At 48.7% G+C, this 27,965-nt stretch overlaps 1 protein-coding gene across 1 annotated transcript; it reads right to left on the bottom strand.

Moving 5' to 3' along the window:
* Positions 1-33: 33 nt before the first annotated feature.
* Positions 34-27,965, bottom strand: LOC142044563 (electroneutral sodium bicarbonate exchanger 1-like). Its single transcript, XM_075057152.1, has 25 exons — positions 27,859-27,965; positions 20,502-20,547; positions 12,928-13,123; positions 12,086-12,220; positions 11,482-11,617; positions 11,106-11,266; positions 9,986-10,171; positions 9,789-9,877; positions 9,499-9,656; positions 9,033-9,120; positions 8,381-8,527; positions 8,132-8,223; positions 7,624-7,798; positions 7,354-7,487; positions 6,566-6,811; positions 6,356-6,461; positions 5,260-5,421; positions 4,419-4,532; positions 3,919-4,080; positions 3,049-3,300; positions 2,174-2,242; positions 1,458-1,631; positions 1,221-1,358; positions 642-739; positions 34-121 (listed from the first exon to the last, which is right to left on the bottom strand). The coding sequence occupies exons 1-25, from the start codon at positions 27,963-27,965 to the stop codon at positions 34-36; spliced, it is 3,459 nt and encodes a 1,152-aa protein (XP_074913253.1).

Below are 27,965 nucleotides of genomic sequence, written 5' to 3'. Positions count from 1 at the left end.
GTGTGCAATCCTTTACCTTTTTCCTCCCTGGATTCAAAGGGTTTCTGTCTTCAAAGTGAGAGCCTTCCATACAGTCGTTTGTGACATTTCATCCAGGATAATAATCTCAGAAGGATCAGTCCTGCAATAAATATTTTACACAGCAATCCGTGATTATGGGAACTGATGCCACCAAGGGCATTAGCATCAGCAAGAGGAACAGCGGAGCCCTGAGAATCAAAGCTGCGCATAAGCATGGGAGGTTTTGCTGGATGAGGAGTTTTGGGAGGCAAGCTGGGGAGCTGCAGAGCAACAGCTCTGTGCAAAGGCTCTTGCTGGGGTTTAGCCCTGGTCCGGGTTCCTAAGCCACTGCTGGTACAGATCACGCCTGCAACTCCTCATGTGTAAGTATGAGGAACTCCAGCTACCGTAAAGGCGCTGATGATGCAAGGTTTGGGGGTCAAACGCGAGTGCTGCAGCCACTCTGCTTGGGGTCAGAGCCCTGCGATCACCTCCTGCAGCCCTGCCCCCGAATTTGATTTTCCCACCAAGCTGCCTGCTGGTTTCTGTGGGATGCCCCACAAAGAGGCAAGTGGAGAAAACTCTGCCAAACCCCTTCAAGCTAATCTTGCCGGGGGTCCTGGCGCTTGGTGGGGCTTTACCTGTCACTGCCTTGCTTTGGGATATCCATGTCACTGGTCTTCCCCACGTTCAGCTGAACTGAACTTGCAGCAGCAGCAGCTTCCATCGCCCTCCTGGACTCCTGAGGTAAAAAAGGGACAAATCACGTTCTCTGTCTTTGGTCAAAGTGGAGATAAGCTGAATGCCCAGCACAAACTTAGCAGTCTGCCCTCCCCTTCTGCCCCTTGGCAGCTATAGGTATTAGTGCAGCAGGGTAGAAACCGTTCACTCCAAAGGTTTTGGGGCAGGGGGATTGGGTGTTCAAAACACGATTATGAGCAAATCTTGCCAGCAGCAGCAGCAGCACCTTCTAATAATAATCATCGTAATGATAATGACCTTGGTGAAAAACGACTCGTTTTAAAAATTACACCTGTATTCAAGCGTTCAGCTCACTGCTACTTGAGGAAACAAAGGTTACAACGTGGGATCCAGGCTATTGGGATCTATTTCGATTGAGTGCTGATCTTCCCCCAACGTTTCCAGACAAGCTGTAAGAGAAACAGGCAACCTCACAGCCCGACGGAGATGTCCAGCCCCGAGGACCCAGCAAGCCTTACCTCTTCTTCTTCTCTGGCTTCATTTCTGGCATCGTCCAACTTCTTCTTCCTTTCTGGCATAAGGTCATCCAGAAAGCTGAGCTCGCGCTTTGAGAAGCAGAAATCCATCGCTTTCCGGACAAAGACGAGAGCCAAAACCTTCACGAATAAGAGGGAAGATGCGGTGAGCTCAGAGACGATGCCACCTCTCACTCCAACGCTGCAAACACCCCGCTGCTGAGCGGCGGCAGCTCTTACCATCATGGGAAAGATGATGGCGGCACGGGACACCTTGATGGTCCAGAGCAGGACGAGGCAGGTCAGCTGGATCACCGTGAACAAATGCACCTTTTGCAAGGGCACGTGCCGCAGGTAGATGAAATCCGGCTGGTGTTTCGCTGGCATCCAAAACAGCTTCAAGCGATCAAAGAACTGCAAAATAAAAGGGAAAGGTTGCCACCTTGGGACTGCGGCAAGTTTCTGGCCCTCTCGAGACGTGGAGGCGGTTTGCAGCATCTCGCTTGCCGTCAGAAATCCTGGATCCCACCGCGTTCCTCCTGGGAGCAGCACCCATTTTCCCTTCGCTCCATCTATCAACCGGCTTGCCCCTGAGAGCTGCCCACCAAACGGCAACTATTCCGTGCCATTCCATTATTAGCATTTCTCGGCCCACTGAATCCCCCAGCGAGGATTTCCACCAGTGGCAGAAACTGCCTTCCCTTTGCACTGAATTCCCCCGCTTTCACGTAACCAAACACTGACCTGCCCTAAACCCTGAAACAGAGAGCGCTGAACTTGCCTGGTCCTCCCAGCCCTATATACCTCCTGTGCCTCCACCAATCTTTTTCTTACACAAAAGAGTTTCATTGCTTGCTCTGCAAGAAGTTTTTCCCATGCCACTGCTTTTTTCCCTGCTGCTACGGAGACAAAATACCAGGGAAACGACATGCTGCACGCTGTAAAAGAGTCCGTACCTGAATTCCTCTGAGCGACGACACACCCATGTAGAGAAAGACGCCATAAAGCACAGGCATTGGTATAAACTGGGGGGGAAAAGAGAAAAAAAAAAAAGAATGCAATCGTTTCTTTCTCCATATTGCATTTTCAGTATTACCACCCTCTTCCACAGGCACTGCCTAAAATTGCTTGAAGCCTTCCAGCTTCCATTCAGGCTTACAGATGGGTCAGGTTTTAACCATTAAAGATTTTGTGCGCACGAGTGAGCTAAGGCTCTGCTTTAGGCTGAACTTTGGAGTTACCTCTCCTCAGAATACTCCTATTTTCCAGAAAGGTTGGAGGAAAATAGGCGATTTCACCCGTGCTACCCTATGCCGCATTCTGTGGCGGTAGAAAAACACTTCTGCCTAATCTTGGGGCAACAGGCAAAGGCCACAGGCCTCCTTTTAGCCTAGAGACGAGATTACTTTGTGGGAGGAACGTGCAAGGAAGCCCACGGGGATGACCTCAGTGTGTTTAGCTCCTGGGAACAGCTGCTCCAGGGCATTTGGGGAGCAAATTGCAGCCCGTAAAGGGCTGCCTGTTTGAAAGAGAGCAGACGTGCTGGTCTGAATATGCTCAGCTGTAACCCATAAACATGGGCGGGCCTGAAAGACACCCAAAAATTCAAGCAGTTGCGTTGCTCGCTTGCCTCGAGCACACCAAACGGGGGCCCGAAGGGCTGCAAAGCCTAACCGAGGCTGGTTCCCACCGTGGGTCAAGCCCCAAGGGTTGGGATCACCCCCTCCTCCTCCGCTCCACAACTAACTACTCAGGCCTACAGAGAGGGGACTGTTTTTCTGTAACCTCCAACAAGCTCGCGGTTGTCGGGTGGTTTGCATTTTCCTCTCACCTTTAACACGGAAGTGAAGAAGACGGAGCAGCCCATGAGCCCAAAGATCAGCAAGCCAGTGACTCTCTGCTCTCGTATCCCCAGAAACTTGGGTTGTTCTCCTGGAGCTGAGCAGTCAGACTCTACTTTGAGGCTATTCACGTGGGTGATGGACAGGACGGTCGCAGCCACAAACCAGGGCAGCCCCATCACCGAGCACACCCCCAGCATCACGGCCACCACGAAAAGGTCCAGGTGGTACCCGCATCCTTTCTGCAGGCAGGAAAACAAGAAACAGAGCATCCCATAGCACAAGAGCAAGGATAACGTCGCAAGTCAGACTCAAACCCTGCTCGAGCACAGGTCAACTTCTTCAGAATTTAAAACAAGAAATGGAAACAAGTAAGGGTGTACGCAGGCTTTGCACAAGCACCTGGCATGAAAATCTGGCAGGAGTTCAGACACAAGGGATATGGGGAGCTTGTGCGATACATACTTCTCCAAAAAAACCCCACCCACAACCCAAAACCACCAAACCGTTTTTTTCACTCACAAAGAAAATTCTACCACTTGCGAGGAAGGTGTGACTCTGAGTTATCCCTGGCAGCGCATCAAAACAATGCATTCCCCGCACCTGCTGCCGCTGCCGTTTCAAAACAAAAACGCGCTTCCATATTGCTCCAAGATTAATTTGCTCCTCCAAAAGGTTGCTCATCTGAACTGCCCTGTCACTTGCTCCCTGCATCATCGTTAATCCAGGAGAGCATCCTGCCACGCAGCCTGACCTTGTCCCAAACCAATGCCTTCAGAAAGCATCGGCAATAAGAGCTTCTCCCCAGACCTGCAGCCCAGAAGGGGCTGGGGCCGGGGTCATCTCTCGCAGGCCCTTACCTTCAGCTTGTGCTCCTTCCTGTTCACAATAACGGCACTGATCTGCTGGTCCATGAATATCAAGATGGTGCAGAGCAGAGCTGGGACGAGCGCAGCCAACACCGTCCACCAAGGGTTGGGTCCTATGGGGTTGATGAACCACCCGCGGTCGTCTCTGGTAGGCTGCAACAAAGCCCACACATCAGCATCGTCTCCCAGCCCAGGCACTCCACTGGCTTTCCTTTTCCCCTCCCTCCCTGTGTCAGAGCACCTCCCAGCCCTGGCTTCATGTCCCCCTCTCCCGTGGGCTTCAGCAGTGCCAGTCTCCTCTTTGCAAGCACCTCTAGGTACTTCTCCTGTAGGTATCTAGTTTTGGGGCCATCTTCTCGTTGCCAGGAGGAAGCAAGGCACTTGGAGGTGGAAGAGGAGATGGTCACACCACCAGCATCTCCTCCAGACTCAGCCCTGCCCTGCCCCGGCATCACCTTGTGGCACCCCCACGTGCCAAAACACCCCATTACCTTGAACGTGTGGGGGACCTGGAGCTTTGGCGATGGGATCCCAACCACAAAGTCAAGGAGCACCATGATGGCGATGGTGAGGAAAACAGCAAAGTCGCTCACCGTGGACCGTACCTGGGGCGAGAAACCAGAGGTGAAAGGGGCATGGCAAACAGGGCCGTAACGTGAGATGCAAGAGTTGCGGACATCCACAACATTCAGGCTGGTTAACCAAATCCCACCACCCCTCTGAGCACATGCAGCCTGATCCCTTGCTTAGATACTGTTGCTGTGTTTGTCCCCGTGAGATCTGGTGTCAGATAATAAAAAAAGCTTAATTAGGCGGACAAGGGTTGGTTTAAGTCAAAACCTAAAAATAATAATAATAATATTAAAAATAAGAAAAGAGATGTCTGCCACTACAGCTACACTCACAGCTACAACGGCAACAAGGCACTGAGGCATCCTTTAGTCCTCAAAAGGAACCTCCTCATTCGAATCTACTTTCCGCTCGAGCACATAATGCGCAGAAGGTAGGGAAAAAAACCCACAACCCCAACCCCCAAAACTTTGGGAAACCTGACTTCCTACTACCTGAGGAGGGGGAAAAAAAAAAAAATTAAAAAAAATCAAACCCCAAAAATCTTCAATCTGGGGCAGATCGCGAGGCAGGTGGGAAATGCTACGATGATTTTGCACTCACGGAAATGAGTGCGGGACATCCAAGCTCTTGGAGAGCTTGGCCTGCAAGGCCAACGTTTCCCAGCTTGACCATGGCGGGGCTAATACTGCTTAGTGCTCCAGGAAAGCCATTTTGGGAAACGAGTGTGGAGATGGACGCTGGCCACCATCTTCTACTTACTCTGGTTGGAAAGTAGCGGCTGGTTTTAAACTTCTTCAAGAAGCTTGACAGGGCAAAGGTGGCGAAGAAGAGGATGCAGCACCAGAGGAACACATCAGGCGTGTAGGGGCCGTCGCGTCCACAGGCAGGTCCTTGAAACTCCCCACGCAAATGCCGACATTCCTGGAGAAACAGAGCGTCAGGACACAAAGGCAGTGCACGTGCGGCAGGGAAACCTCGCGTAGCTAGGGGGTTTTGAGGATCTTGGTCCAAGATCCACGACCCTCTAACTGCTCCTGCCAATGGAGATTTATATGTAATGAGCAGCAGCAGCTGAACAAGTGACACATCGAACTATAGAGCGGAGAAACGAGATGTGAGGGGACACCATACCACGCACCCTCGGCACATCCTCTGCCTGCCATTCGAGCAATCGTGGCTAAAGAAGACACCAGAGGGGAAGGAAACACTGGAAACTCTTGGGGAGAGAGAGAGAGGGAAGAGGGAAGGAGGGCTAAAGACAACCATGGTAGGAAAGGAGGAGAAGAGACAAATCGTCCCTTCCCAGGGGAGGGCTCGCAGAACCTGGCCAAGAGGGGATGAAGGCCACCATAAGAGCCTGCCGCCCTAGGCCCGGGCTCTGCTTCCAGCAACAACAGCCTGAGAGGCTGCTCAGACATGCAAATTTATGCATGTACCTACAGACAGCACTGAACGAGAAAGCAAGGCCCAGAGTTACTAGGAACCCATTAAGGAGGCCAATTACTACCTTTCAAGCATGAACTTAAGTCCTACCTACAACTTCTACAATAATCAAACCACCCACTACTTAACCTTCCTCCCAGTCAGAAATACTGTCCGGCAACAGGCTTGAGGGGGACACTTGCTACCTACCCACAACGCTGGGGACCAGGTAGACTGGGACAAGGTGGACTCTCCTCCCGAGGACCAAGCGGTTTTAACAAACCACACGCTAGATTTAAGCAAGGACTTTTCCGAGCAGCACTAGCACAGTTTGAAGCCCATCATTCCCTGAAGGGCTCTGACTTTTGCACCATGCAAATGCCCCTGGACCCCGTGGCCGCGGCGCGAGGAAGCAGTGGCTCGGGGCACTTACGGTCACCGTGAGGTTTTCCCAGGCGATGCCAGACACGTTGATCCCGTTGCTCGCCCAGAAACGCAGCGTTTCGTTGCTGGGATGGGTCGGTGCCTCACACTTACAGCTGGGAGGAGAGAAGCCAAGACAGGGGTAAGGGAAAGGCGATGGAGGTGCAGCCCGCAGATCCTGCCAAGGGGCAGAAGCTTTCTCAGGGGGAAAAAAACCCACTAGTAGCTGGTGAGGAAGTCCAGCTTGCTGTGCACGTGCACAGGGTAGGTGTCTCGCAGGTGACTCAGCTTCTCCAGAGCCTCGTAGATGAAGATGATGCAGATGAGGGAGGCAAAGGCTTCTTCCGTGAAGCGGGTGACGTAGCACACCAAACAGCTGGCATCGGTGGCCACCAGCACTATGCACAAGAAGGCGGTCCACAGCCCAATGCACGCCCGCAGAGACAGATAGGAGAGCGTGTACTCCCTGGGAAAGCAAAATGAAACAAAGGCTGCAAAGGCCAGCAAGAGGCCCTGAGACATGCCTGCCTTCGGGGAAAACAGGGAGCAATTCTGGAGCGTGTCAAGGCTGCGGATGGGAAATGCAGTTTCCATGTACTACTACAGAGAGCCTCGGGGCTGTGGTGCAGGGTGTAGACCCACAGGAGGAGAGGCCAATTATTTAGTTACCACTGTTGAACAAGGATCTTGTGTTAACACCTTGGAGGCTGCTTGAGGTCAGGTCCCTCTTGGGCCAGGTGGTGTTCTCCCACATCACCCTGATGCCCTGACACTGAAACCAGCTGGGTTTGCACCCAGTCACCTGCTGCCAGCAAGCTGGGGCTTAATGATAAACCTTATGGCAATAAGGGTGGTTTATCTCCCATCAAAGCCATAGCAACAAAAGGACTGTCACTAAAATCTAGCAACTACCCCTAAGAAACAGAAAAGCAAAGCAAAGCATCTTTTCTCCATCACTGCCCCCTTCTGAAGGCTCTCGCAGCACCCAGCTGCGGCAGCCAGCCTTACTTGCAGAATTTGTAGAGGATCTTCTCAAACACGAGGACGGGTCCGGTGCTGCCGAGGATGGTGAGAGGTTGGCCGGCAAAGAGGCAATACACCACGCCGGCCATGGACGCGCCCAGCAGCGACTCCATGGCACTCTGTCCGGGGAAGAGAGGCAGCCGTGAGTAAATAAATCGTTAGGGAGAAACAAAAACCAAAGCCGATTCACTGCAGCGAGGACTTTGGCCTGACTTTTATCCTCCCCCATGCCCCCCAACAGAGAGAGGTGCTCACTATCTGGCCATTGGTCGCCTCCCCCAGCAGTCCCCCAAAGGTGATGACAGGGGACATGCAGGCACAGTAGAGGAAGAGGAAGGACGCCAGGCACTGCAGGCTCAGACCATCCCGGAAGTCGCTCCAGAACCACGGGGCTTTCCGCTTCACGTCCAGGGTCAAACCTCCAAAGAGCCTGCAGGAAGGAAAAAGAAGAGAGTCTGTTCTCTTGGAGGAACACGGTGACTTTGCTTTGCTGCAGAAGGGCAATCAGAAGCACGGAGTCACTTTCGTGGCTAAAAAGAAGCACTCTCCTTCCTCCCAAATCAAGGAAACCTGCGTGCAATGGTGATGGCTGGGGCTGAGCCCAGCTGCCCAGATCTCCCCCCTGCCCAGCCCAGGGGACCAAGCTGGCAATGCGGAGCCCCTTCGTTGAACCAGCTAACCCCAAAGACCTGCTAGAAGGGAGGGTGCATGCTCAGATTTGAGAAGCAAACAGAAAAAAAACCCAAACTATTAAAGCTCCCACCTTCCCGTCCGCTGCAGTTCAGGGCCACTGTGTTTCTCCAGCGTGCTGTGAGAAGCACTGTCGTCAAGAGCTCCTGGCATCTTCCTTTTTTCCTGTTAAAATGGAAGTAAGATAAAGCTATGGACTTGTAACCGCTGGCTTGTTTTGCTTCTGGTCTGGCTCTGTGACTGTGTCAGAGTGGGACCTTGTGAATTTGGGCCCCTGAACAGCATCCCCAGCCGTCCCGCCCATCCCCCTCGCGCCTCCCACCTGCGAAGGGACGTTTTTCGGGGGCTCGATTCGGATCGATGGATCCCACTCTCCTGGCGGCAAGACCGTGACCTGATCCAGAAACTCGTCGATGCCAGCCACGAGGTCAGCCCCGTTCTTGGCTTTATAGGCAACGTCACGGAAAACCTGCCAAGAGAAGACAACCTGGTGAGAGGACAACCCAGCTCGGAGGTCCTAACCAGTGCAATAAGCTCTTGGCTAAACGCAAGGCTTTTTCCCCAAAATTTCCTGCTGGAAAGGGCAGGAAATACTCCCCCAAAAGGAAAAATCTGTGCGTCAGGGCATTTGTAATCATCTCCCCCACGAGGCCCCCGTCCCCCATGGCACACCATACCCTTCTGCTTAAAGAGCAAGAGAAGTTTGACTGGCCCTGGCAATGCCACCACTGGGGACAGCGTGCTGGGGACCCCGGCAAGAAGGATGAGGTGCAGGATGCACCCCGGGTGGGATTTCAGCCTCCAGGATGTGGGGTGATGCAAATCTGCGTGTTCGCTTCGGGGTGAGAAAGAGGGCTGGGCTATTTGGAGAGCTGCGGGCAGCTGGGACAGCAAATCCTCTTCCTCACTACTTCAGAGACAGGGAGAGCTGAAGAAAGGCAAAAATGACCCGGAGCTATCTCATCTTGTCGCACCTCATCTGTCATGATAGTGGCCATGGACCTGCCGATCTCATGGTACTGATGGGCTTTTCCTTCTGGTCCAAGCAAAACAAACAGGAACCTGGGCAAGAAAAACAAAATGAGAGAGAGAAGAAGGTGTCCTTGCTCCAAGAGCACCCAAGGAAAGCCCTGGCAGCTCCCAGCCCGGAGCGTGGCTCAAGACGGGACACGTAGGCTCAGTGACGCCACGATGAATTTGAAATTCTTCAAAACCGACGGCAAATTTCATTTGGGGGCCAACTTTCATTACAATTGGCCGATGGGTTTAAAAGCTACAGCAGGGAATGGAGAAATGAAGGCGAGGAGATGCGGGTGGGGGAAACGTGCTTGCTCCCCCTCCCACTCGCCTTGTTCCCTTGGGACACCAAACTGATGCCTGCAACTCGATCTTTGGTTGGGTGTCTTTTTTACGGAAAAAATTTGCGCTTCTCATTCGCACCTTGTTGGGATGGGAACTTCCGTCATGCCCGAGAGGAGGACAGCCGGGCTCAGGCGGACAAATGCCACGATGGGCTGGTGAAGGAAATCCAGCTCTCCTACAAGCACGTTGGATGCTTCAGCCCCGGTGGGAATTTTCTTCATGAAGTGCAGCTCCGCCTGGGCACGACAAGCGATTTTCAGGCAATTACCCCAAAAGCAAAGCCCACAGCGCTCTGCAGCACACTCTCCAGCCAAGTTTGCAAGAGCAAATCTGGCCCTAAAGGCGTGAGAAAGCTACGAGTGTCTCACCTTGCTTAAATCCGTTGCTCTGCTCTCAGGGTTCACCCCATCTTTAGCTTCTGCAGCGGTGGGAGAAGGACAAGAGGTGATTGTTTGGGCTGGTAGGAAAAAGAAAGACACTCAGAAAGATGGACGAGGAGCAACTGGGACGCTTCTCCTTTGCCCGGACAAGTCTAATGGGGCCACAGCCCTGCAGAAAGCCTCACCTGGCTTGTAGAGGAGGTGCAGGTCTGACTGCCTCTTGCTCACATCAGCAAACGAGCAGACAGCGGGCAGAAGGTTGGTTGTCTTCTCGTTCTGATGGTGGTGCTTCCTCAAAAGGACTTCTCGAACTTGCGCCCGCACGTGCTCATCAAACTCCGTGGACTGTTCTTGCTGGGCCAGGATCGTATCTGAGGATGGCAAAGGGAAACAAAGCCATCAGAGCAGAAACCCCAACAAGTCCCGACCCCCAAAGCCCCCAGGGAAGGCTGTGCCACACAGGCTGCACCCTAATGCCGGCTCAGCCTTGCATAGCAAGGCCTTTTAATAATGTTCAGCCTTTGCAGCCAAAACGAGAATTTTCTTCTGCTAAGAAACATGGCATCCAAGTGCTTATTCATCATTCCGCTAAGATAAATATTTCCCATTCTAAATGACGCAATTTTCTTGCCCGACCTGGCCTTTCTGACTCTACACGTTCACCCAAATTATAAGCGATCTATAGCACAGACGTTCCCAGAGCTTCCCGTGCTGATGGAGTGCAATTTGCCGAGCCCAGGGAGAAACGTGCTAAGAACGGCTCCGACTTCTCCAGCCCTTGAAAGGGCTGAATGGAGACCTGCCGCCAGTCAAAGATAACTTCTCCAAAGCGGCTTTTGCAATTAACTTCAAGTATCTTCCCCACAGAAATACACTGCTTGGTCATCGCCAGATAAACTCTGCCTTAAAACTCTTACATGCTGGATCTTAAGGCAAAAGCAAAAAAAAGAATGCGAGGAAACAGCTTGTAAGAAATAGTTCCTTTAAGGAGGTTCAGCTCTTACGCAGACTCTGTATTTCTAAGAGCAGCCTGCTAAGCCCTGACACACGCTCCTTTTTGGCTGCAGAATATTCTCTAGTGGCTTCTCCAACCCCACAAACTGCTTTCAAAAGGACCCCGCATTGGAATAAAAAAACGGTGCGACTGTTGCATGCCCAGTCTACATCCAAAAACAGCTCATGAGAAAAACACAGTGGCACTTCTGGAAAAGGACGTGCCATTGGGGCAGGGTTTGATTTGGGAGTGAAGAGCACCGTGGCGAGCTGAGCTCGGCCGTTCCCGGAGGGATGCAGCGCCCATGGTACCTGCAATCTCTTCGATGCTGTTGGCACAAATGTCCAGCAGCACCGACCCGTTGCTGATGCAGCTCCTCAGCTCGGAGAGGCTGTGCAAGGACAGCGTGCCAACGTAGGGCTTGCTCCAGCGCTCGCCGCCATCTTCCACGTCCTCCTCAAACTTCAGCCACCTGCGGACATCGGGTGCGATCAGCCCCATTGCAAGAAAACAGCCCCAGCTCTGCAACCCCTTTGACAGAGCCACGGGGTGGCAAGAGGAGAAGGCTCCTCGTGCCGCCACCTGCAGCTGCAAAAGCTTCGCATCCTGGAGAGGAGAAAGCAGAGCCCACGGGCGCTGCCGGTGCAGGGACTCCTCTCCCACCGCAGCCAAGCAGCAGGGATTTACCTTGCCGTTTCCTTCCACTCGCCATCTCGGCCCTCTTTTACACAGATCTCATCCAGCTCGGAGAACAAGTGGTGAGGGAGGTGCTGCTCGTCCTCCTTGCTCCTGAGAATGAACTGCACCCGCTGGGACGGGGAGCCTGGGGGCAGAAGGCAAAGACCCATCCCGTTACCGCGCCTGAACACAGCTCGTCACGCTCACGTGCAAAGTGGCCATCAGCACCAGTGCAGCCATAAACACTGGGCTGGCCCCTCTCCTCTGCATCTGTCTGGGCTTGCACAGAGCCGTGGAGAAGGAGAAGCATCTAGTCCACCTCTGCATGAGGATGGGCTGCTTTCCTTCCCCACATTGCCATTTTTAAAGCCAGGATCCCTCTAAGGAAGACGAGCCTAAACCCATTATGCATTTAACTGCATTAAAAAAAACACAAACAAAAAAAAACAACAAAAAAAAAGAAAACTTGGGAAAAAGAGGGTGTTGCTCAATACGGCCACTTTCCCTCGGAAGAACAGCAACTCACTCAAACTAGCCACGGGGACCTGCTTGCAGAAGGCCCCAGCGCCCACGTTGCCCCCAGGAGTTTAGCGAATGCCGCGGTGGGACTTACAGTGGTAGCCCTGCTCCATCGGGGCAGAGTCCTTCTCCCGTTCCCCTTCCCGATGCTTCTGGCTGTGGCGTCGGTGATGCCGGTGGCTCTGCCTAACCAGTGGCATCCGCGCGCCCACGTACAGGGTCCGGTGGCCTGCGAAAAAGCAGCGGTTTTTGCAGCACTCTCGGCATTGCGGCAATGGTTGAGGTGGCCGGTGCCTTGCTAAGCCACGGTTATATATCCCAGGAGCAACGCCAGCTTCCCTGAATGTTATTTTCACTGGACCTCCTTTTTTCCAAGCCTATTTTACTCGAGCTTTGCAACAACACAGCAACAACAAGTGTTGGCTCTGGGTCATCTAAAAGTGCCCCCAAAGTATTGGACCTCTTCTCAAATTCCAGCTTCAGCTGGACAACACTCAGACTTGCTCATTAAGCAGCAACACAAGCTAATTATTTTCAAAATCTCTGTATGGCACGAGGCGACAAGAGACGATCAAATCAGTCCCATCGTAATGAACTCCGGAACAAAAAAAGAAAATCACAGCCCCGCGTCTGCAGCCCTGAAATGATTCTCCTGACCTCTCCAAGCCAGGAGCAGCCTCTGCGAGAAAAAAAGCCGTGAATTATCGAGCCCTGTGGCTACAACTCACACCGTGGCCTCCCGGGGGGCTTTTTCCCTCCGTTTAAAAAGCCGTAATAGTAAAAAACGTGACAATAACTGTGCTGCTTCATTGAGAAGCGCGGCACGTTTTGCTGCACGTGATGTGACACCCAACAAGGCACACAGGAGAGACTTTGTGCAATGGGAAAACGCGCTGGGCTGGTGGCTCCTCTACCAGGATCTCAGCAGAGACTCACCTTCCAACTCCTCCTCCTCATAGCGAACACTGACAGTGTTGCTCCTTCTTCCCCGGTCAATCACTGCCTCCTCGTCATGTCTCTGTTTAGCAACGACAAGAAGGGAAAAGTTGGGGCTGGGGGTGGAGAGCTCCCTTACGTCCTCCCAGCCATCACCCACCCCTGCGTCCACGCGAGTCCACGAGCCATCACGCCTCTACGTGCCGCCTCCTCCTCCTTCAGGCACAGCCCTAAAACCACGGACTTGTAGGAGGTTTTCCTTCCCATACGCAAATAAAACAGCCCATAACATCACCTCTACTGTATACCACGAGAGTCTGGACGTCTTTAATACAGCAGGAGAGGGATGAGTGTTTCAGACCAAAAAAACCCACCTCCTGCTTTGTTCTTGAGGTTCCTGTCTAAAAAAGTGATTTCCAAACTGGAAAAAAAACAACCCCAACCCACAAAACTGCACTTTTGAGCCCCGGCCGTGCTACCTGTAACTCTTCCAGAAGTGTCATTTTGTAACCCCCGTTTGGGTTCATCCTCACGTCAGTCACTGGGTTTCGGGGACAACTGAACCTCCAGGTCAGTCAGGGGGCCCGATTCCCCAGGGACTGATGGAGTAGCCCTCACGGGAGGAGCTAAGTGGCACCCAGTGTGCACCAACTCCAGAGACACAATAGGGACCATTGTGAAATCACAAGCTATGATGCGGATCCAGGCAGCTACTTAAAGCCATGCACCCCTAGAGCCTTCCCGCTTGGAAAACTTAGTGCCTGGGGAGAAGCCAGCTCTGCTTTGAGCAAAAACTCTCCAGAACAGAGAAACTTCCTGCATGAGAGGTGTCAGGCTCAAAAGTGTGCAGAAGGAAAACCCTTCACAGGCTCGTTCACCCTCCTGAGAAGCAAAGCCCACTAGCAGCATCATGTTTTCTCTCTTTTTCTTTCTAACAGTAGAGCTGAAGCTCTAGCATCCTGAGGATAACAGGAGGCACAAATACGGTAGGGAAAAAGAATATCTTATTGGATCAATGGGTAGATTCAGAAAAAAACCCTGCTACACAGTAGTTTATCCTGGCTGCTAGCTAGAACCGAGAAGACTGTTTTTTCCACCTGGGTCAACAGTTCCGGTGAAACATACTACCCGCCTAGGACAGCTGCATCTGAGGAACAAGAATTAGTTATCTGCAATACAAGGAATAACAATGAGTCATTTAGTGCCATGATATTCATCAGGCTGCACAGAGAAACAAGAGACAAATGCATTTGAATAACCATGTCTTGTGTTACGTTTTAACCACTTAACATTCCGTGAGAAATACCCCAAGAGCTCAAGAAGAAAGAGCAGCAAGGCAGGAGACAGGTGAAAGCCTAGAGCGCCAGCTAGACGGAATGAAAGACCCTTCCAGCAACAACAGCCTGAGAGGCTGCTCAGACATGCAAATTTATGCATGTACCTACAGACAGCACTGAATGAGAAAGCAAGGCCTGGGGGGATCATTTCCCCTCTGCTCAGGGCTGCTGGGGCCAGTCTGTGTGCTCTGTCCAGACTGGGCTCCCCAGGACAAGACTGGGACTCACTGGGGCGAGCCCAGCAAAGGGCCACAAAGGTGACGAAGGGACTGGAGCACTTTTCATATGCGGAGAGGCTGGGAGAGCTGGGACCCTTCAGCCTGGAGAAGGCTCAGGGAGCTCTTATCCATGTACATCTGATGGGAGGGAATGAAGAAGAGGGAACCGGGCTCTTCTCAGCAGCGCCTTCTGGCAGGACAAGAGGCAAAGGGCACAAACTGCAAAACATGAAATTAAAGCTGAACACAAGAAAAACTTTCTGACTGCAACTGTGGTCAAGCACTGCAACCGGTTGCCCACAGAAGTTGTGGTGTCTCCACCCTTGGAGTCCACTCAAAACCTGAGGGGACACGTCCTGGGCAACCTGCTCTGGGTGACCCTGCTTGAGCAGGAGGGCTTGGACTCGATGATATCAAAGGTCCCGAAAACCTCAACGGTTCTGTGAAAGCCACAGACAGAGATCTCTGCCTCAAGCCGAGAGGCAGCAGTCATCAGCCGACTCAGAGGAGCAGGCTGGGAGGCAGCTAGAAAACTCTTCCCAGTTCCTCCCTTGTCATCCCTGCCTCAGCTGTGCAAGCCAGTGCACCGCTTTGTTGAGCCGCCCAGTTCTCATCCCGCTGTGATTCTGCAGGTAATGTTAACACAAAGGAGTGAGAGGGGAAGAGCTTTAGTTAACGGCATGGGAACCTGAAAGCACAGGACAACTTTTCCCCAAACGTGGGCAATGCTGCTTAGATTCTGTCACCTAGGGAAGAGAAGGAAGACGACAAATGGGCCAAAGGGTTACACAGGAATGAAATACGAGGAAGGTGCAAGAGACATCAAAAACATCGATATGTGCCCCAGAAGACTATTTTGTAGTCAACTGACCTGCCCACACCCGACTGTGGGCATGAGGCCTCCGCTCCGACTTCCACTCTTCTCCTCTTCACCATTTCTTCCACTGCAGCACTATCTGACACTTCTTTTCTTCTCTTGACCTTCAAAACATTGCAAACTTGGTATTGATAAAATTTGATTTTGACTTTTCTATTTTAGAACAAAAGTCAGACTTAATATACATCTGTGTTTCGCAACATTGTCCAGGCTTATACAACAAAAACCAAAAAATGACTCAGGAATAAAAGATTAGCTGCCTTATTCAAACAGAAGGTAAGCACTGAGAGGCCATCCAGAGAATTATGCTCAACAGTTTTAAAGAAGAACTACTGCTTCCCAGGACATCCTATTGGCTCCATTTTTAGAGGAGGGCCTAGGAACATCATTAGCAGGAACGTAATGCTAGCAGAGAGAGCGGGATTTCCTCGGGGGGAATTTGGACAGGACACCTTCACTAATTCACTCCATCTTCAGACACTTACCTGTATTGAAAACAAACCCACCCTGAGATCTCACTAAACAACTACTTTCCAAAGAAGCTTAACTTGGTTGTTTTCGACACATGCAGCACTTAGGAAACTACTTCATTATTCAGCACTATTGACCTCATACAGACTCTCACAGCGAAGAAACCATTTGACAGCTCAGCTCAGACTTGGCGAAAACACATTTAACTGAAGCCAGCACGGCTCTCATGTCCTCAGGCAGGACTTCATTCAAAGTCCGCTGGAATTGACAGGAAGGTTTCCCTCAACTTGGATGGTTCTAGGTGAGAATTCACTCCCACCTTACACTGCCTGACTGACACCCAGAAACAGGACAACTACAGCATTGCCTAGATATATCTTCTGCTTCTCCAGACTACTTGGAATATCACTTTTTTTAAAAAAAAAAACAACACACAAAAGAGAACCACACACGCAACTTAAAAGCTCATCACTGCCCTTGTTTACTTCTTTACCTGTAACAGAGGTATTGTAAAATCTGGTGAATATTTGGTGACTGGACTTTCTTTAACCAACTTTATAGTACATTTTTGCATTGCACCACACGTCCTGAGAACAAGATAAATGACTTAGAAACAATGCTGGACTTGCATATGATATCTTGAAACCGAAGAACTGCAAATACAGCTCTTTCAGAATTCCTGGCTGTGAATAACACAAGCCAGTGGGATGGGGACAATTGCTTTGGACTACTTGTCCATTTGATAAGGGAGACCAGAATATCTACTAAGTGCTCACAAGACAGACCAGCTGCAGCCTTTCCCAGGGACCAATCATCAGAACAGGAAACATAAGAAAAAAACCTCAGTTTTCACAACAGAGGAGGTTCAATGCAGAGTCCCACAGAGGTCTCAGCTGGGGCCTGAGGCTCTTCAGGGAATTCATAGAAAACCTGGAAAATGAGACACTAGGGAGGTGACAACATTTGCTAATTATACAAAAGACATTATTACCATTATTACTATCATTATTTAGAAAAACAAATGCATTCTTTCTTTAGGAAAACAGAAACAAAGAGCGTGAAATTCAACGTCAACAAATGTAGTCAAGCATAAGGAAGAAAAACACATGTTCCATATATATATGTGCTGGCTCCAGCCTAGTTACCGACATTCAAGAATGAAGGCTGGGAGCCACTGGGCATTGCTTCATAAAAATACTAGCTGAAGAGTCAGCAGTGGGTGAAAAGGCAAAGAGAAATTCCAGACATTTTCAAAAAAAGCAATACAGGACAAAAGAGAACACATTGCTATGCTCTATTTCAAATCCATGGTACAGCCATACCGCACGCAGTTTTGCTCCCTCTCATTCAAAGACACAGTGGAGGAAGGGAAAGGGAAAAGCAAGACATAGATCATAGATGTTTCCAGACATTATCCAAACATAACCATAGTGAATTACCACAAGATACGCCGTGCTGAAATAGAGCCGAGTTCTAGATACATCGTGCAAATGTAGGGATAAGGCACGAGGTGGACATTCTCATGTTTGAATCTCATCTTCGATACTCTCTCCCATTTACTGACATCTGAGAACAACAATAAGACTTAAGAACATAGCACTAACATTTCAAAGGAGCAGGAGTCCTCTTGTAAAGCTTCAAAAGTCATACCACACTGAACGTATATGCAGAAGGGAGCACCTACAATCTGTCCGTATGAACTTGGTGAAAAAGCGCTAGTAACACATTACAAGAAACACTCACCCAGGTGACACTCTCCCATCAGTTGCTTGCATTAATAGTATTGTGTTTCCTTAACTGTATCTGGCTTCAGTCCTGACATCTTCCCGCAAGAAACAACATGCCAGGCGCTCCCAACCCTGTGAATAAAACCTCATCAGCTTTCCTAACTAAAAAGTAATTTTTTAAAAAACTGAAAAGGACTAGGATTCACAGGAGTAGCGTCATTACATTCACTTCACAGTTCAAAATGGGAGGACAAAAGATAATTGACATGACAAACGCCACAGTTACAGACGTTCCTTCCTGGGGGTGCAGTTCGCACACCTAGGAGCTCATGCGTGCAAGAATGGGTGACGCCAGGCAGCAGTCTCCTTACGTGCCTCTGATCTCAGGAAGAAACAGGTAACATGAATACTTTTACTCCATTTGCTAGCAGAAACTAACATCCTGAGGACCAGAGATGGAGCCCAAGATTTGCCTAGATGAAACGCTGACGCAATCAGTTCCTTTAAGGGATGAAATTGTTCGTTTGAGTTTGGCTTCAAGGACTCCCACAGCTGGTGATTAACTAAGAGGTATGCTACAGCGAGGAGCCCGACACACAGATTGCAGGACAACTCATCACGCCAGGCCTCTGAGCTTGCAGTTCTCCGCAGGGCCCGGTGCTGGCTGAGCAGGTGGATGGACTTCCCAGTTCTAGAAATACAAGCTCGGGAATCAAACCCTCCTCAAGCACGCAGGCAAAACTGGCTGCGCTTTAGCGAAGCAAACCAACAACGAGGCTTCGTTTGTTTGGGTGCCTCCTCTCTGACAATGCTCTGGGCTACTTTCTCTTCCTGGCAGTAAGAGGAATAAGTTGCTCTCATACATACCAGCTTCTGACAGGGAAAGAGGATGATCTCGTTCTTGCCTGCTAGGACCAGGGGTGGCAATAACGCAGTCTGCCGAGACTGGAAGGGAATGCCTTGGAGGCGGAAACATGTGGGTGTTCATTACTCCTGGGCACTCGGAATCACGGGAGGTGATGATGCCAAAGGGCCTGATCCGATTCACAAACTGACACACCTTAGGACTGAAAAGGCTTCTCCTTCAACTAACTTACTTTTCTCTGCAACAACAGCCTCAGGAGAGTAACTTCTTCTTAACCCTTTACACTACAGCAACTACAATGTTTAATCCTAATGTACCTTACAAGAAAACTACTGCGGTCTTCTCTACTAGTGGGCCAACACTGCTGCGCCTGTAAGGAGCGCTTTATGTTTTATTAACCTTTTGAAACAACGCACTAGCTTTCCTTGCAATCGCATTACGTGGGCTTCCTGGGACTTTACATATACACGTTTGTTTTCTCTGGCTAAATCAGATTTGGAACGCAGGGGTGGCCATCTGAAAACACTGCAAAACATTCTTTTTACGTACATCAGTTCTCTGGTGAAGGCAACAACTGAGGAGGATCTTCAGCTAGTGTAAAACTGCAAAGCTCAAAGGACTCGTACTCCAGCTAAAGATCTGCGCACTACTAGGCAGGAATGTCAAATTAAGCAATGCCCAACAGATACAAGTCATTGGATCTTTTCTTTTACAAGTAGGAAAGAAAGGGTACACAGAAAGATAGTGAAGTGGTCTGTAGAAAATGGATGTAAATCATCAAGATTTCCGAGGATTACTCGAATTGCTTCCTGGAGAGGCCAAAATAAGAAAGGAAGGAAGAATATTAACAAGATAGCCACAATTCCACTGTCAAGTACAGTTTTCAGGCTTGGGAAAAAAATAACATTGCAGTTTGCAGGAGTCATGGAAGAGCAGGTTCCAGATATTTTGCTTTTCCTCTTCCCCTTCTTCCCCCTGCTCCCTCCCATCACCTCAGAGCATGCTGCCCTAACAGATTCACAGAAACTGAAGTGAATGAATATCTTAACCCTGAATTAACATGGAAGCATTACTATGGAGAGTGGAGGTGTGCTTTTAAATTTAAGAAGTTCTACATTTAAGAAGCCTCCTCCTTGCCAGCACAACACATGCAGTATTGACCTGTTTCAAAAATAAACATATTCCCCTTTTTCGGAATATTGACCCAATTCAGTTACAAAGGAACTGTAATTCAGCTCCAACAAACTCCTGCTTTATAAAGGGGAAACTTTTTCTAGGAATACCTTTCAGTATTTTCAAAAGTGAAAAAGAAAAAAAAAAAAGAACCAATAATTTTCTGTATCAGTTAAGATCAGCACACTTTCTTCAATACTATTTACAATGCTACTACTGTACTCTGAAGATTTGTTTAAACTTAACTAACAGGAGCATTTTTAAGCAGGCAGTATATTGGTCTCATTTCCTCGGGAATGGCAGGGGCTTTCTTCTGTCTCAGGAAGAAGATGACAACAACAGAACTCATCAGCTGTCACCAAGCTTGGCCACAAAGTAATGGCGTCATTAAAAGAACGTCCCCTGGCTCCCACAGCTATGAGGAAAGCACATGCAATTGAGCATTAGATTAGCTGCTATCAAGCTAGCTCACCAGTACTGCCACAGCTCCTGAAAAACTAGGAGGGTCTGACAGCTAGTCAAGCCTGAGAAGTTCAAAGCAGTGGTCAGGTCTGGGGCTGAGAGCGAAACCACGGGAAAGTGCTACTGCAGAACGAATCTGAACAGGAACCAGCAAGGCACGGAGTGCAACGAGCTCCACAAATAGGAGTTTTCATTTGTCCAATTTCAACAGGCAGTAGCTTCTTTGAAGTATTTCTGATAAAAGCATTACTCGCGCTCATGCTGCCTGTTGATGACACTTTTCATTTACGTCATTTTTTTCACCCTCGTACTCTCTAGAGAAGTTCCCCATTACTCGCACTTGAAATGCTGCATTTGACAAAACGTCCTCCGTCCCATAACAAACAAAAGATTTGCTCAGCCTAACATTCAGCTAAGCTCCCGTGGACCTGCTTCATCTCCTACCTCTAACTCCTTGACAGCACTTTCAGTGGTGTCGAGATCCAGACCGCTGTGAAACAAACAGAGAGTTAGTCCCACCCCAGCCAAAAAGCAACAGAGCTACGTTCCTTGTAAGAGTTTAAACAACAACAAAACATCATTCCCATTGCACAGAGAAAATACTTAGCAGGCAGATGAATTCCCAGTTTATTGTTCTTAAAAAACATCCAGTCTTCCACAAGGACTGTTCCTTTTCAATTTTCTGCCCATTTGTATTTTGTGCATCTGAGGATACAAAGGATGAGAGATCAGATCTTTTCAGTCAATCCTCACTAACCTTTAGGACTGGGGTTTTTGACAAGGTGCCCTCAAACCAGCACCTCTCTCTTCCAGCCTATCGCAATGCCATTCTGCTCAAGGGACTAAAAGAAGGAACCGGCAGGACGTGTCTCTCAATCCCCTCCACAGTGCAAACCTGCAGAGGAACGGGCCTTCACAGCATTGGAGCTAGGCCCTGTGATGCTGGGAGTTGTGTACTGCCTGCATCAAACTGTGTTCGCACCTATTAACGACATCTTTTGTAAGCCAGCTTCTCAAAAGTTGGGTGAGGACAAACACTCTCAATTTGACTCACAACATCATAAAAAGTCAGGGTAGTAAGTCAAGCACATGCCAAATAATTTACTTTTTACATATATGACTTCATTCTCCACAAGGGTGAATCAGCTCAGCAGCAATCTCTTACTAGTGGCAAAATACAAGACTAATACATAGCAGTAGGTATCTTGCAAGTGCCACCAAAATGTGAAACGCAAATATAGGCAACTTGCTGTATACAACTGATCACAGACTCTGGCATCTGAATAACAGGAAGGTGAGCTAGAAGCTCTATGTGTTACACCACCCGCACAATTCTCCCACCAACAGGGCTCCTCTCTTGCCTGAGAACAGTAAATTGACACTGGGCTACAGCAAAACTATTGCCAACAATTGAAATGAGAAAAGGTTGCGGTATTTAATTAGGAATTTTAAAAAATGCCATCCATTTAATATAAACTGACAGGACTTCATTCTTTCTGTCTCAGTGTTGTTCATTGAACCCTTCTTTGCTTTCTTGAATAATAGCCATGAATTTTGGGAAGGGTGCAGAGAGGATTACTTGAAGTATAGTGAGGGCTGTGTCCTGTGCCAGAAGCTTTAACAAAAAAAAAAGAAAAAAAAAAGAAAAAAAAAAAGAAAAGAGAACTGTGGCAAATGGAAAGAATGACAACTTCAAATCTGCAAGCGCACAAGTGATCAACAAATGCTGGTTGATAGCCTAACGTGGTGAGTAAAGCAATCACAGTACGCCTGCTTCTGCCATGACAAGGGCCAAATGAGAGAACAACCATCAGCCAGGTGTCATGGGCAAGCCATCACTTCTGCACAAAATTAAAGTACAATGGAAACAGGCTGAAGAAAGAGAAATTCACAGAATGACAGTGTGGAAAGATGCCCCTCTGCCTTACTTCAGATGTTCATCTAGAAGAAGTGAAGGAAGAAAACAACAGCTATTCTACTTGCTGCTGCATGAGTGCCTGAACTGGCATGATAACATCTTCCTCCACCCAGGTGTGCTAGAAAGGGAATGCTGCACGCATCAGTTACTGAATGAAATTAAATAGATGCAAGTCATAAGTTCATAAACTGATCTCTAAATCACTGCTATTTTGTGGATAGGCAAGGTCAGAGTCTCCATCCCTGTATTTCGTTTCATCTACAGGCTTGGAGTCCATTTGACTCTCACTTAAAGTTACTCCCGATTTCACTCTTGAACTGAACAACGGGGAAACAAAAACGGACTTCTTGCATCCCTAGCCCCATGGTTACTTGCAACGAACGGTAAAAGAATGGTCACAGTGCACGTTTTTAGGGTTTTATCTGCCATTTGACAACACTTCCAGTTACCCACTGGCCAGATAAACACTAACATTAGACACTGCGTAGAGGTCTGGCTTATCAGAGCTATCGCTCCTCTGTCATTGGGTCTTCTTGTCCACAGCTTTTGTAGAGCCACAGCAAAACAGCCCTCTTCTCTCCCGTTGCATATACATAATGGGCAGCTACACTCATCAGCTAGTCACAGACCTGTGGCACATGAAAGAGGAGCTGGGCATGACCTTCAGCATCAAAATCACCCGCCTCCATGCTCAGAGCAGTGTGGCAGCCCGCCGCCCTCAGTGAGGAGCGAGGCTCTGCAAGCCAACACAGAGAGAGGGGAATGTGCTGCCTCCTATCATGGACGCTACCCTCACACCGTCATCAGTTTTAATTGTGATTCTCCTGTAGCAGCATGAACTACTCCTATCAAAGAGGTAATGACAACAACAAAACTTTTGAAACCAACTTCCTGGATTCTACATGAGAGTGAAAAATACGTGCTTTCCTCCAAATGATGCTGCTTGGTTTTTTCTTCCTCCTCCTTTTTTCCCCCTTTTTGCTTAGTATTCAGCTGTGGGTTTTGCATCTCCTCAGAGATGAGCACAACATAGCGGGTTCCTCACTGGACCTGTTCATGACAAACTTCACTGCCAGTTTCTAATGCTTCTTCTAGCAGCTAAATTTTGTCCCTCACTATGGTTTCAGGCTTCCCACCTGGCCGAGTTGTTGCACTGTGTTCATCGGTCTCAACCTACCATATTGCCCTGGAAGGAGCAAAATTCCCACTTGCTGACACTAGAGAGGAAACTTGCAGTCTGTGACAGGCCACAAATCCTCCTCTCCTATCAGGGTAAAAAAAAAGCAGGTACTTGGTACCACACGCCCTGCTTTTCCAACATAGGCCACCTTTTTCAGGCTTCTCACAGACAGAGCACTTGAAGAAGGAAGACAATCCGGGGCTGAGTTATCCTGCAGGACCACCAGCATCTCTCAGCAGGATCCTGGCCTGACATTCATGAAATGGGCCAGGGCTCTCCCTACCTACACATGCACACACACAGAAAACCATCCATCTACTCTCATTCCTCATTTTCCTTTCCATGGCATTCCCATTTTTGCTGTCACAAACTAGGTATCCCAAGGAGAGTGTTGCAAGGAAGGTCCTTGGCAAAGCTGGTTCCTTACACGACTGTTTGGTAAGGACTATGACAAACCACTAAACAGGCATGTAAAAACCACAAAGCACGTGATTCTGAAAATCATGCATTACCATTTTTCTATGCATTTTTTTCATGCTGCTTTGCAGTGTACATTTTCCTATTGTGTTTTAACAGTGAGATTGATTTAATTGGCAATTGTTTATCTAATATTGCTAGTCTCCTATGTTATTACTATTTTTACAGGCATCAAAAAATTCTGATGAAAATGTTTTAAAGTTGAAAGAACACCCACAATAGAAGAAAGTTCCAAAATCACCTGAGAAATTTCCAAGGTTTACTTTCTTCCTCAGAAATACAACAAAATAATTATGATTTTCATTGCAGTTTCATTTAACTGAAGTCTGTTTTCCACCTTGTGAAATGGGAAATAAATACACTGTTATTCTCAGTGTTAACATACTACTTCCAATTAGCTGTACCTTTATATTAACTTCAGCTACGAGACATTTACTTGCATGCTTCTAAATATACAGTTGGGTTATTTCATTTTATAATCCAGGCTGCCTGGAAACTATAGAGCCAGAATTTTTTTTCTTTCTTTTTCGTAAAGAAGAGTTTCATTTTAAGAATATATGACCAAGAAGAATAAAGCTGAGAAGAAGAAATTTCAGGAAATGGGTATAAAATGAACTCAGCAATCCTCTCTCAACTCTCCATTGGTTCTATTGAGACGATCTTCTCAAAGCCGCTTTGCAGGCTAAGTTGGCCATATGTCCACACTGCCTAGGCTGCAGCAAGGCACCAGCCTTTGTTCAACAAGCAGTAACGCTTTGAAAATAGTGGGCTTTTGACGCACTTTCCAGTCGGCACTCATATGTAGTTTGGATGCATCTTCTGGACGCAAGCCACCTGAAGCATCACTAGTCAATGCACACCTGGAGAAGAGGCATAGCCCAAACCACTGTAGTTACATGGCCAGGTCAGCACGATGCTATAGCCAGTGTGACCCAGAAAACTAGATGCAACGATGCCTCACCGTGACCAGTCATGGTGTCATCTCAACACGGGCACCAAGCAAGGAGGTTGCTGATCAGGTAACTGCCACTGGGCTTCACAAGACTAAACTAACACCTGGGTCTTGACTGCTTACAAGTTTGGGACAGACAAAAGCCCTAAAACACGCAGAAATCGTAGACTTGATCAGCGACACTAGCATAAATGGAATGCTTATGGCAGTCATCCCAGGAAAATGCTAAGTGCCACACAAATGGACACTATCCTCCAGTAGATGCTACGCAACAGGGAACCCGTGGACATGCCCAGCCCAGCCAAGGATGGCCTTCTGTCAGAAAGCAACTAAGTCGAGGACAAGCCAGATGGCTGTAGTTTCACACACCTGCACGCTCCAGTGCTGACACTGAACAGGCTGGTGCCAAGCGAGGAAGGCCACAAGGTAATGCGAGTTTAGTGCAGGCAGAGGATGATGACCACCACCCTCTCTCTCCTCCTGGACTGGGCAGCTCATCCCAGACCTGGCACTACTCCAGGCTTTCTGCCAGCTCATTTACCCACAGCTCAGTCCTGCAAATCCAGTCCTGCCAAGGGATGCTGGTGTCACTCTGCCAGAAACAGCCTGGGGTGACAGGCCTTGGTTCAGTAAGAATCGCAAAAAAAAACCAAACCTAAAAACAACAACAAAAACAAAATCACACAAAATCCCACACACAACATAAAACTGGCACAGGAGCTAGACCCCCCCTGCATGTGAACCAGCTGGTTATCCATGGCCACGAGGAGGTCACCACAGGTCACCTCAGCTCTCTTACCTGCAGCTCTGGCTGTCCCTCACAAAACAGCTGAACCCCTCCTGCCTTTCCTGTCCTGCTAGTAACATCCCACTGAAAAACAATCCCTCCGTGGTCACCAGAGAACAGCCAAGGAGGACACGGGGCAGAGCCACTTACAAAGGGAACAGTGAGGTGGCCCTGGGGTCCGCATGGTTACAGAGAAGTCAAGTATGGCACAAATGCTATCCAAGACTAGGCAGACCGTAGTCAGGTGCTGTGGAATAGCAAGGATCCCTCGCAGCACTCAGCCTTTCTGTACTGGGGATGTCAAACAGCATGAACACGGGTGCAGTTGTCTAGCCAGAGCTACAGCCATGGGGACTTACTCTACAAATTGCGCATACTTGGCCCTCAAAAGCCAGCATTTTGTCTCGGAGTTCAACAAAGCCAGTGTTTATCTCAATGTGGTCACATAGCAAACCTGTTTCTTTCACCTCCTCTCCAGAAAATATCTCCTGTTCAAAAAAAACCAAAACCACAGATGGTCGCTGTTCATGCTACCCATCTGAAATTTTGAGTCAAGTTAGCTTTTGGTGCTTTGTTGCTATCACCAGAGTCCTTGAAATTCCCACAGAAGTATGCAGGCACTCAGAAGAGAACAGAGAACTGGTTGATTGATTACCTTGCTCTCCATCTGAATTGCACTCCATTAGCTAATGCCATTCAGCTTGTGACATCTTAGTTGCCTTAGGCATATACTGGTACAGCCCTGCTAAAGGCAGGTACTCTGATAAAACTGCAGGGATAAAACTGGCAGAGAATCTGCTCTCACATCTGAGGCCATGCCTGGGCCAACAAAACCAAACAAAAATAGAGAAGTTTAGAAGCCAGCTACTGAAAGTATTGAACAGGTAGTTCCCAAGAAAGTGTCTGTGGACAGGAGGAGTGTCACTAAGATGACTTCACCTTTGACAAGACAAAGGAAAAGTATAATCACATTTTGTACATCAATAGACACACAAAGTCAGCAACTGAAAGATTAATGAGAGAACGGGCTTATTTGCTTTCCTATCACTTTGTCTTATCTCAGGGCTGGAGGAAATACACTAGAAGATTGCCCAGGTAGTATTTTAGGCCAAGTTCTCTGTTGACATCAACATTAGGAGAGAGTACTGGTTAAAAAGAGATGCCACCTTAGTCTAGTATCTCTGCAAAGATCAACATTTAAGCAGTATTTTTTAAGACCTAGAGAAAGCTCAGCAGGACCCCCAGAAATGCTTCTGCAGAAGCAACAAGCAGCAACCTCTGCGACCAGGCTTCGATTCAAAACAGATCAAAGCATTTGGCTGACCCTGGAAATGAACTAATGCTTTCTAAGGCTACAGATAATCTCACTAAGACCATTACCCAACTCACAATGAACTGATAAAAACGTTTTCACTGCTTCTCTATGGAAGTTGTCTCTGTCATTTGCACTTCTCCTCCCTCCTTAGAGGAAACTCCTTCAGACAAATTTAAATTACACTTGCGGACCTGTATTAGTATCTCATCACATGAGTTTCTTCTTTGCTATCATCTGAGCTGTGAACTCAGTGCCACTTTTTTTCCAGGACTGGGAGACGAAGCTTGCCTTTTAAGAAACTTCTCTATGGAACACTCAACTCACAAAACACTCCGTTTACAGAGGAAAAAAAAGTTAAAATATGTTATCCTGGTTTGCCTCAAACACAGATGGGGAAACGCTCCAGAGAAAAATCCCAGCTGTCAATCTGCACTGCAGACCTCTACTTCATACTGATGTTAGAGGGAATTCCACCCAGCAGATGTGTGCAGACAATGCAACAAAAATCTGCAATGCAGACAACAGATCCACAATGCAGATCAGACGCTAGGATTTTACTCACAGCGTGATAATTCAGCTTCGCTGTTCCCACTACAGAATCACAGAGAAATGCTGAGGCTGGAGGGGGCCTCTGGAGATCATCTACTCCAACCCCCTTGCTCAAAGCAGCGTCAGCTACAGCAGGTTGCCCAGGACTCTGTCCCATCATGTTCTGAATATCTCCAAGGATGGAGATTCCACAACTTCTCTGGACAACCTCTGCCAGTGTCTGGCTACCCCTCCCAGTAAAAAAAAACCCAAAGCCAAAAAAAATCCAACCCAAAAACCATTTCAGAAAAAAAAAAAAAGAGCTGCTTCTTATGTTTGAATGGTATTTCCTGAATTTCCATTTTTGCCCTCCGCCTCTTGTCCTGTCACTGGGCACTACGGCAAAGAGCCTGGCCCCATCTTGTGTGCTCCCTTCCATCAGGTATTTACATTGATAAGCTTCCCCCAAGCCTTCTCACCTCCAGGCTGAGCAGTCCCAGCCCTCCTGGCCTCCCCTTCTCTGTCAGATGCTCCAGTCTCGTCATCTTCTTCATGACCCTTTGCTGGACTCTTTCCAGTATGCCCCTGTCTCTCTTGCACTGCGGAATCCAGAACTGGACCCAGCGCTCCACATGTGGCCTCACCAGTGCTGAGCAGAGCGGAAGATGGACCTGCTGGTGACGCTCTTCCTAATGCCACCCAGGATGCTGTTGGCCACCGCCTTTGCTGCAAGGTCACGTTGCCGGCTCAT

Source organism: Buteo buteo, chromosome 24 (genome assembly GCF_964188355.1).
Source record: "Buteo buteo chromosome 24, bButBut1.hap1.1, whole genome shotgun sequence".
In the NCBI taxonomy this organism is placed as follows: domain Eukaryota; kingdom Metazoa; phylum Chordata; class Aves; order Accipitriformes; family Accipitridae; genus Buteo; species Buteo buteo.
Note: the sequence above shows the minus strand (reverse complement) of the source record. Positions and strands in the feature narration are given on the sequence as shown.

Excerpts from the sequence above, each read along its gene's own strand:
- LOC142044563 (XM_075057152.1), bottom strand. The coding sequence starts at position 27,965 with ATGAGCCGGCAACGTGACCTTGCAGCAAAGGCGGTGGCCAACAGCATC. Across the intron at positions 4,081-4,418 it reads AGGTCCCCCACACGTTCAAG|CCTACCAGAGACGACCGCGG; the intron begins GTAATGGGGTGT and ends GCTTTGTTGCAG. Across the intron at positions 1,632-2,173 it reads CGTCGCTCAGAGGAATTCAG|TTCTTTGATCGCTTGAAGCT; the intron begins GTACGGACTCTT and ends TTTATTTTGCAG.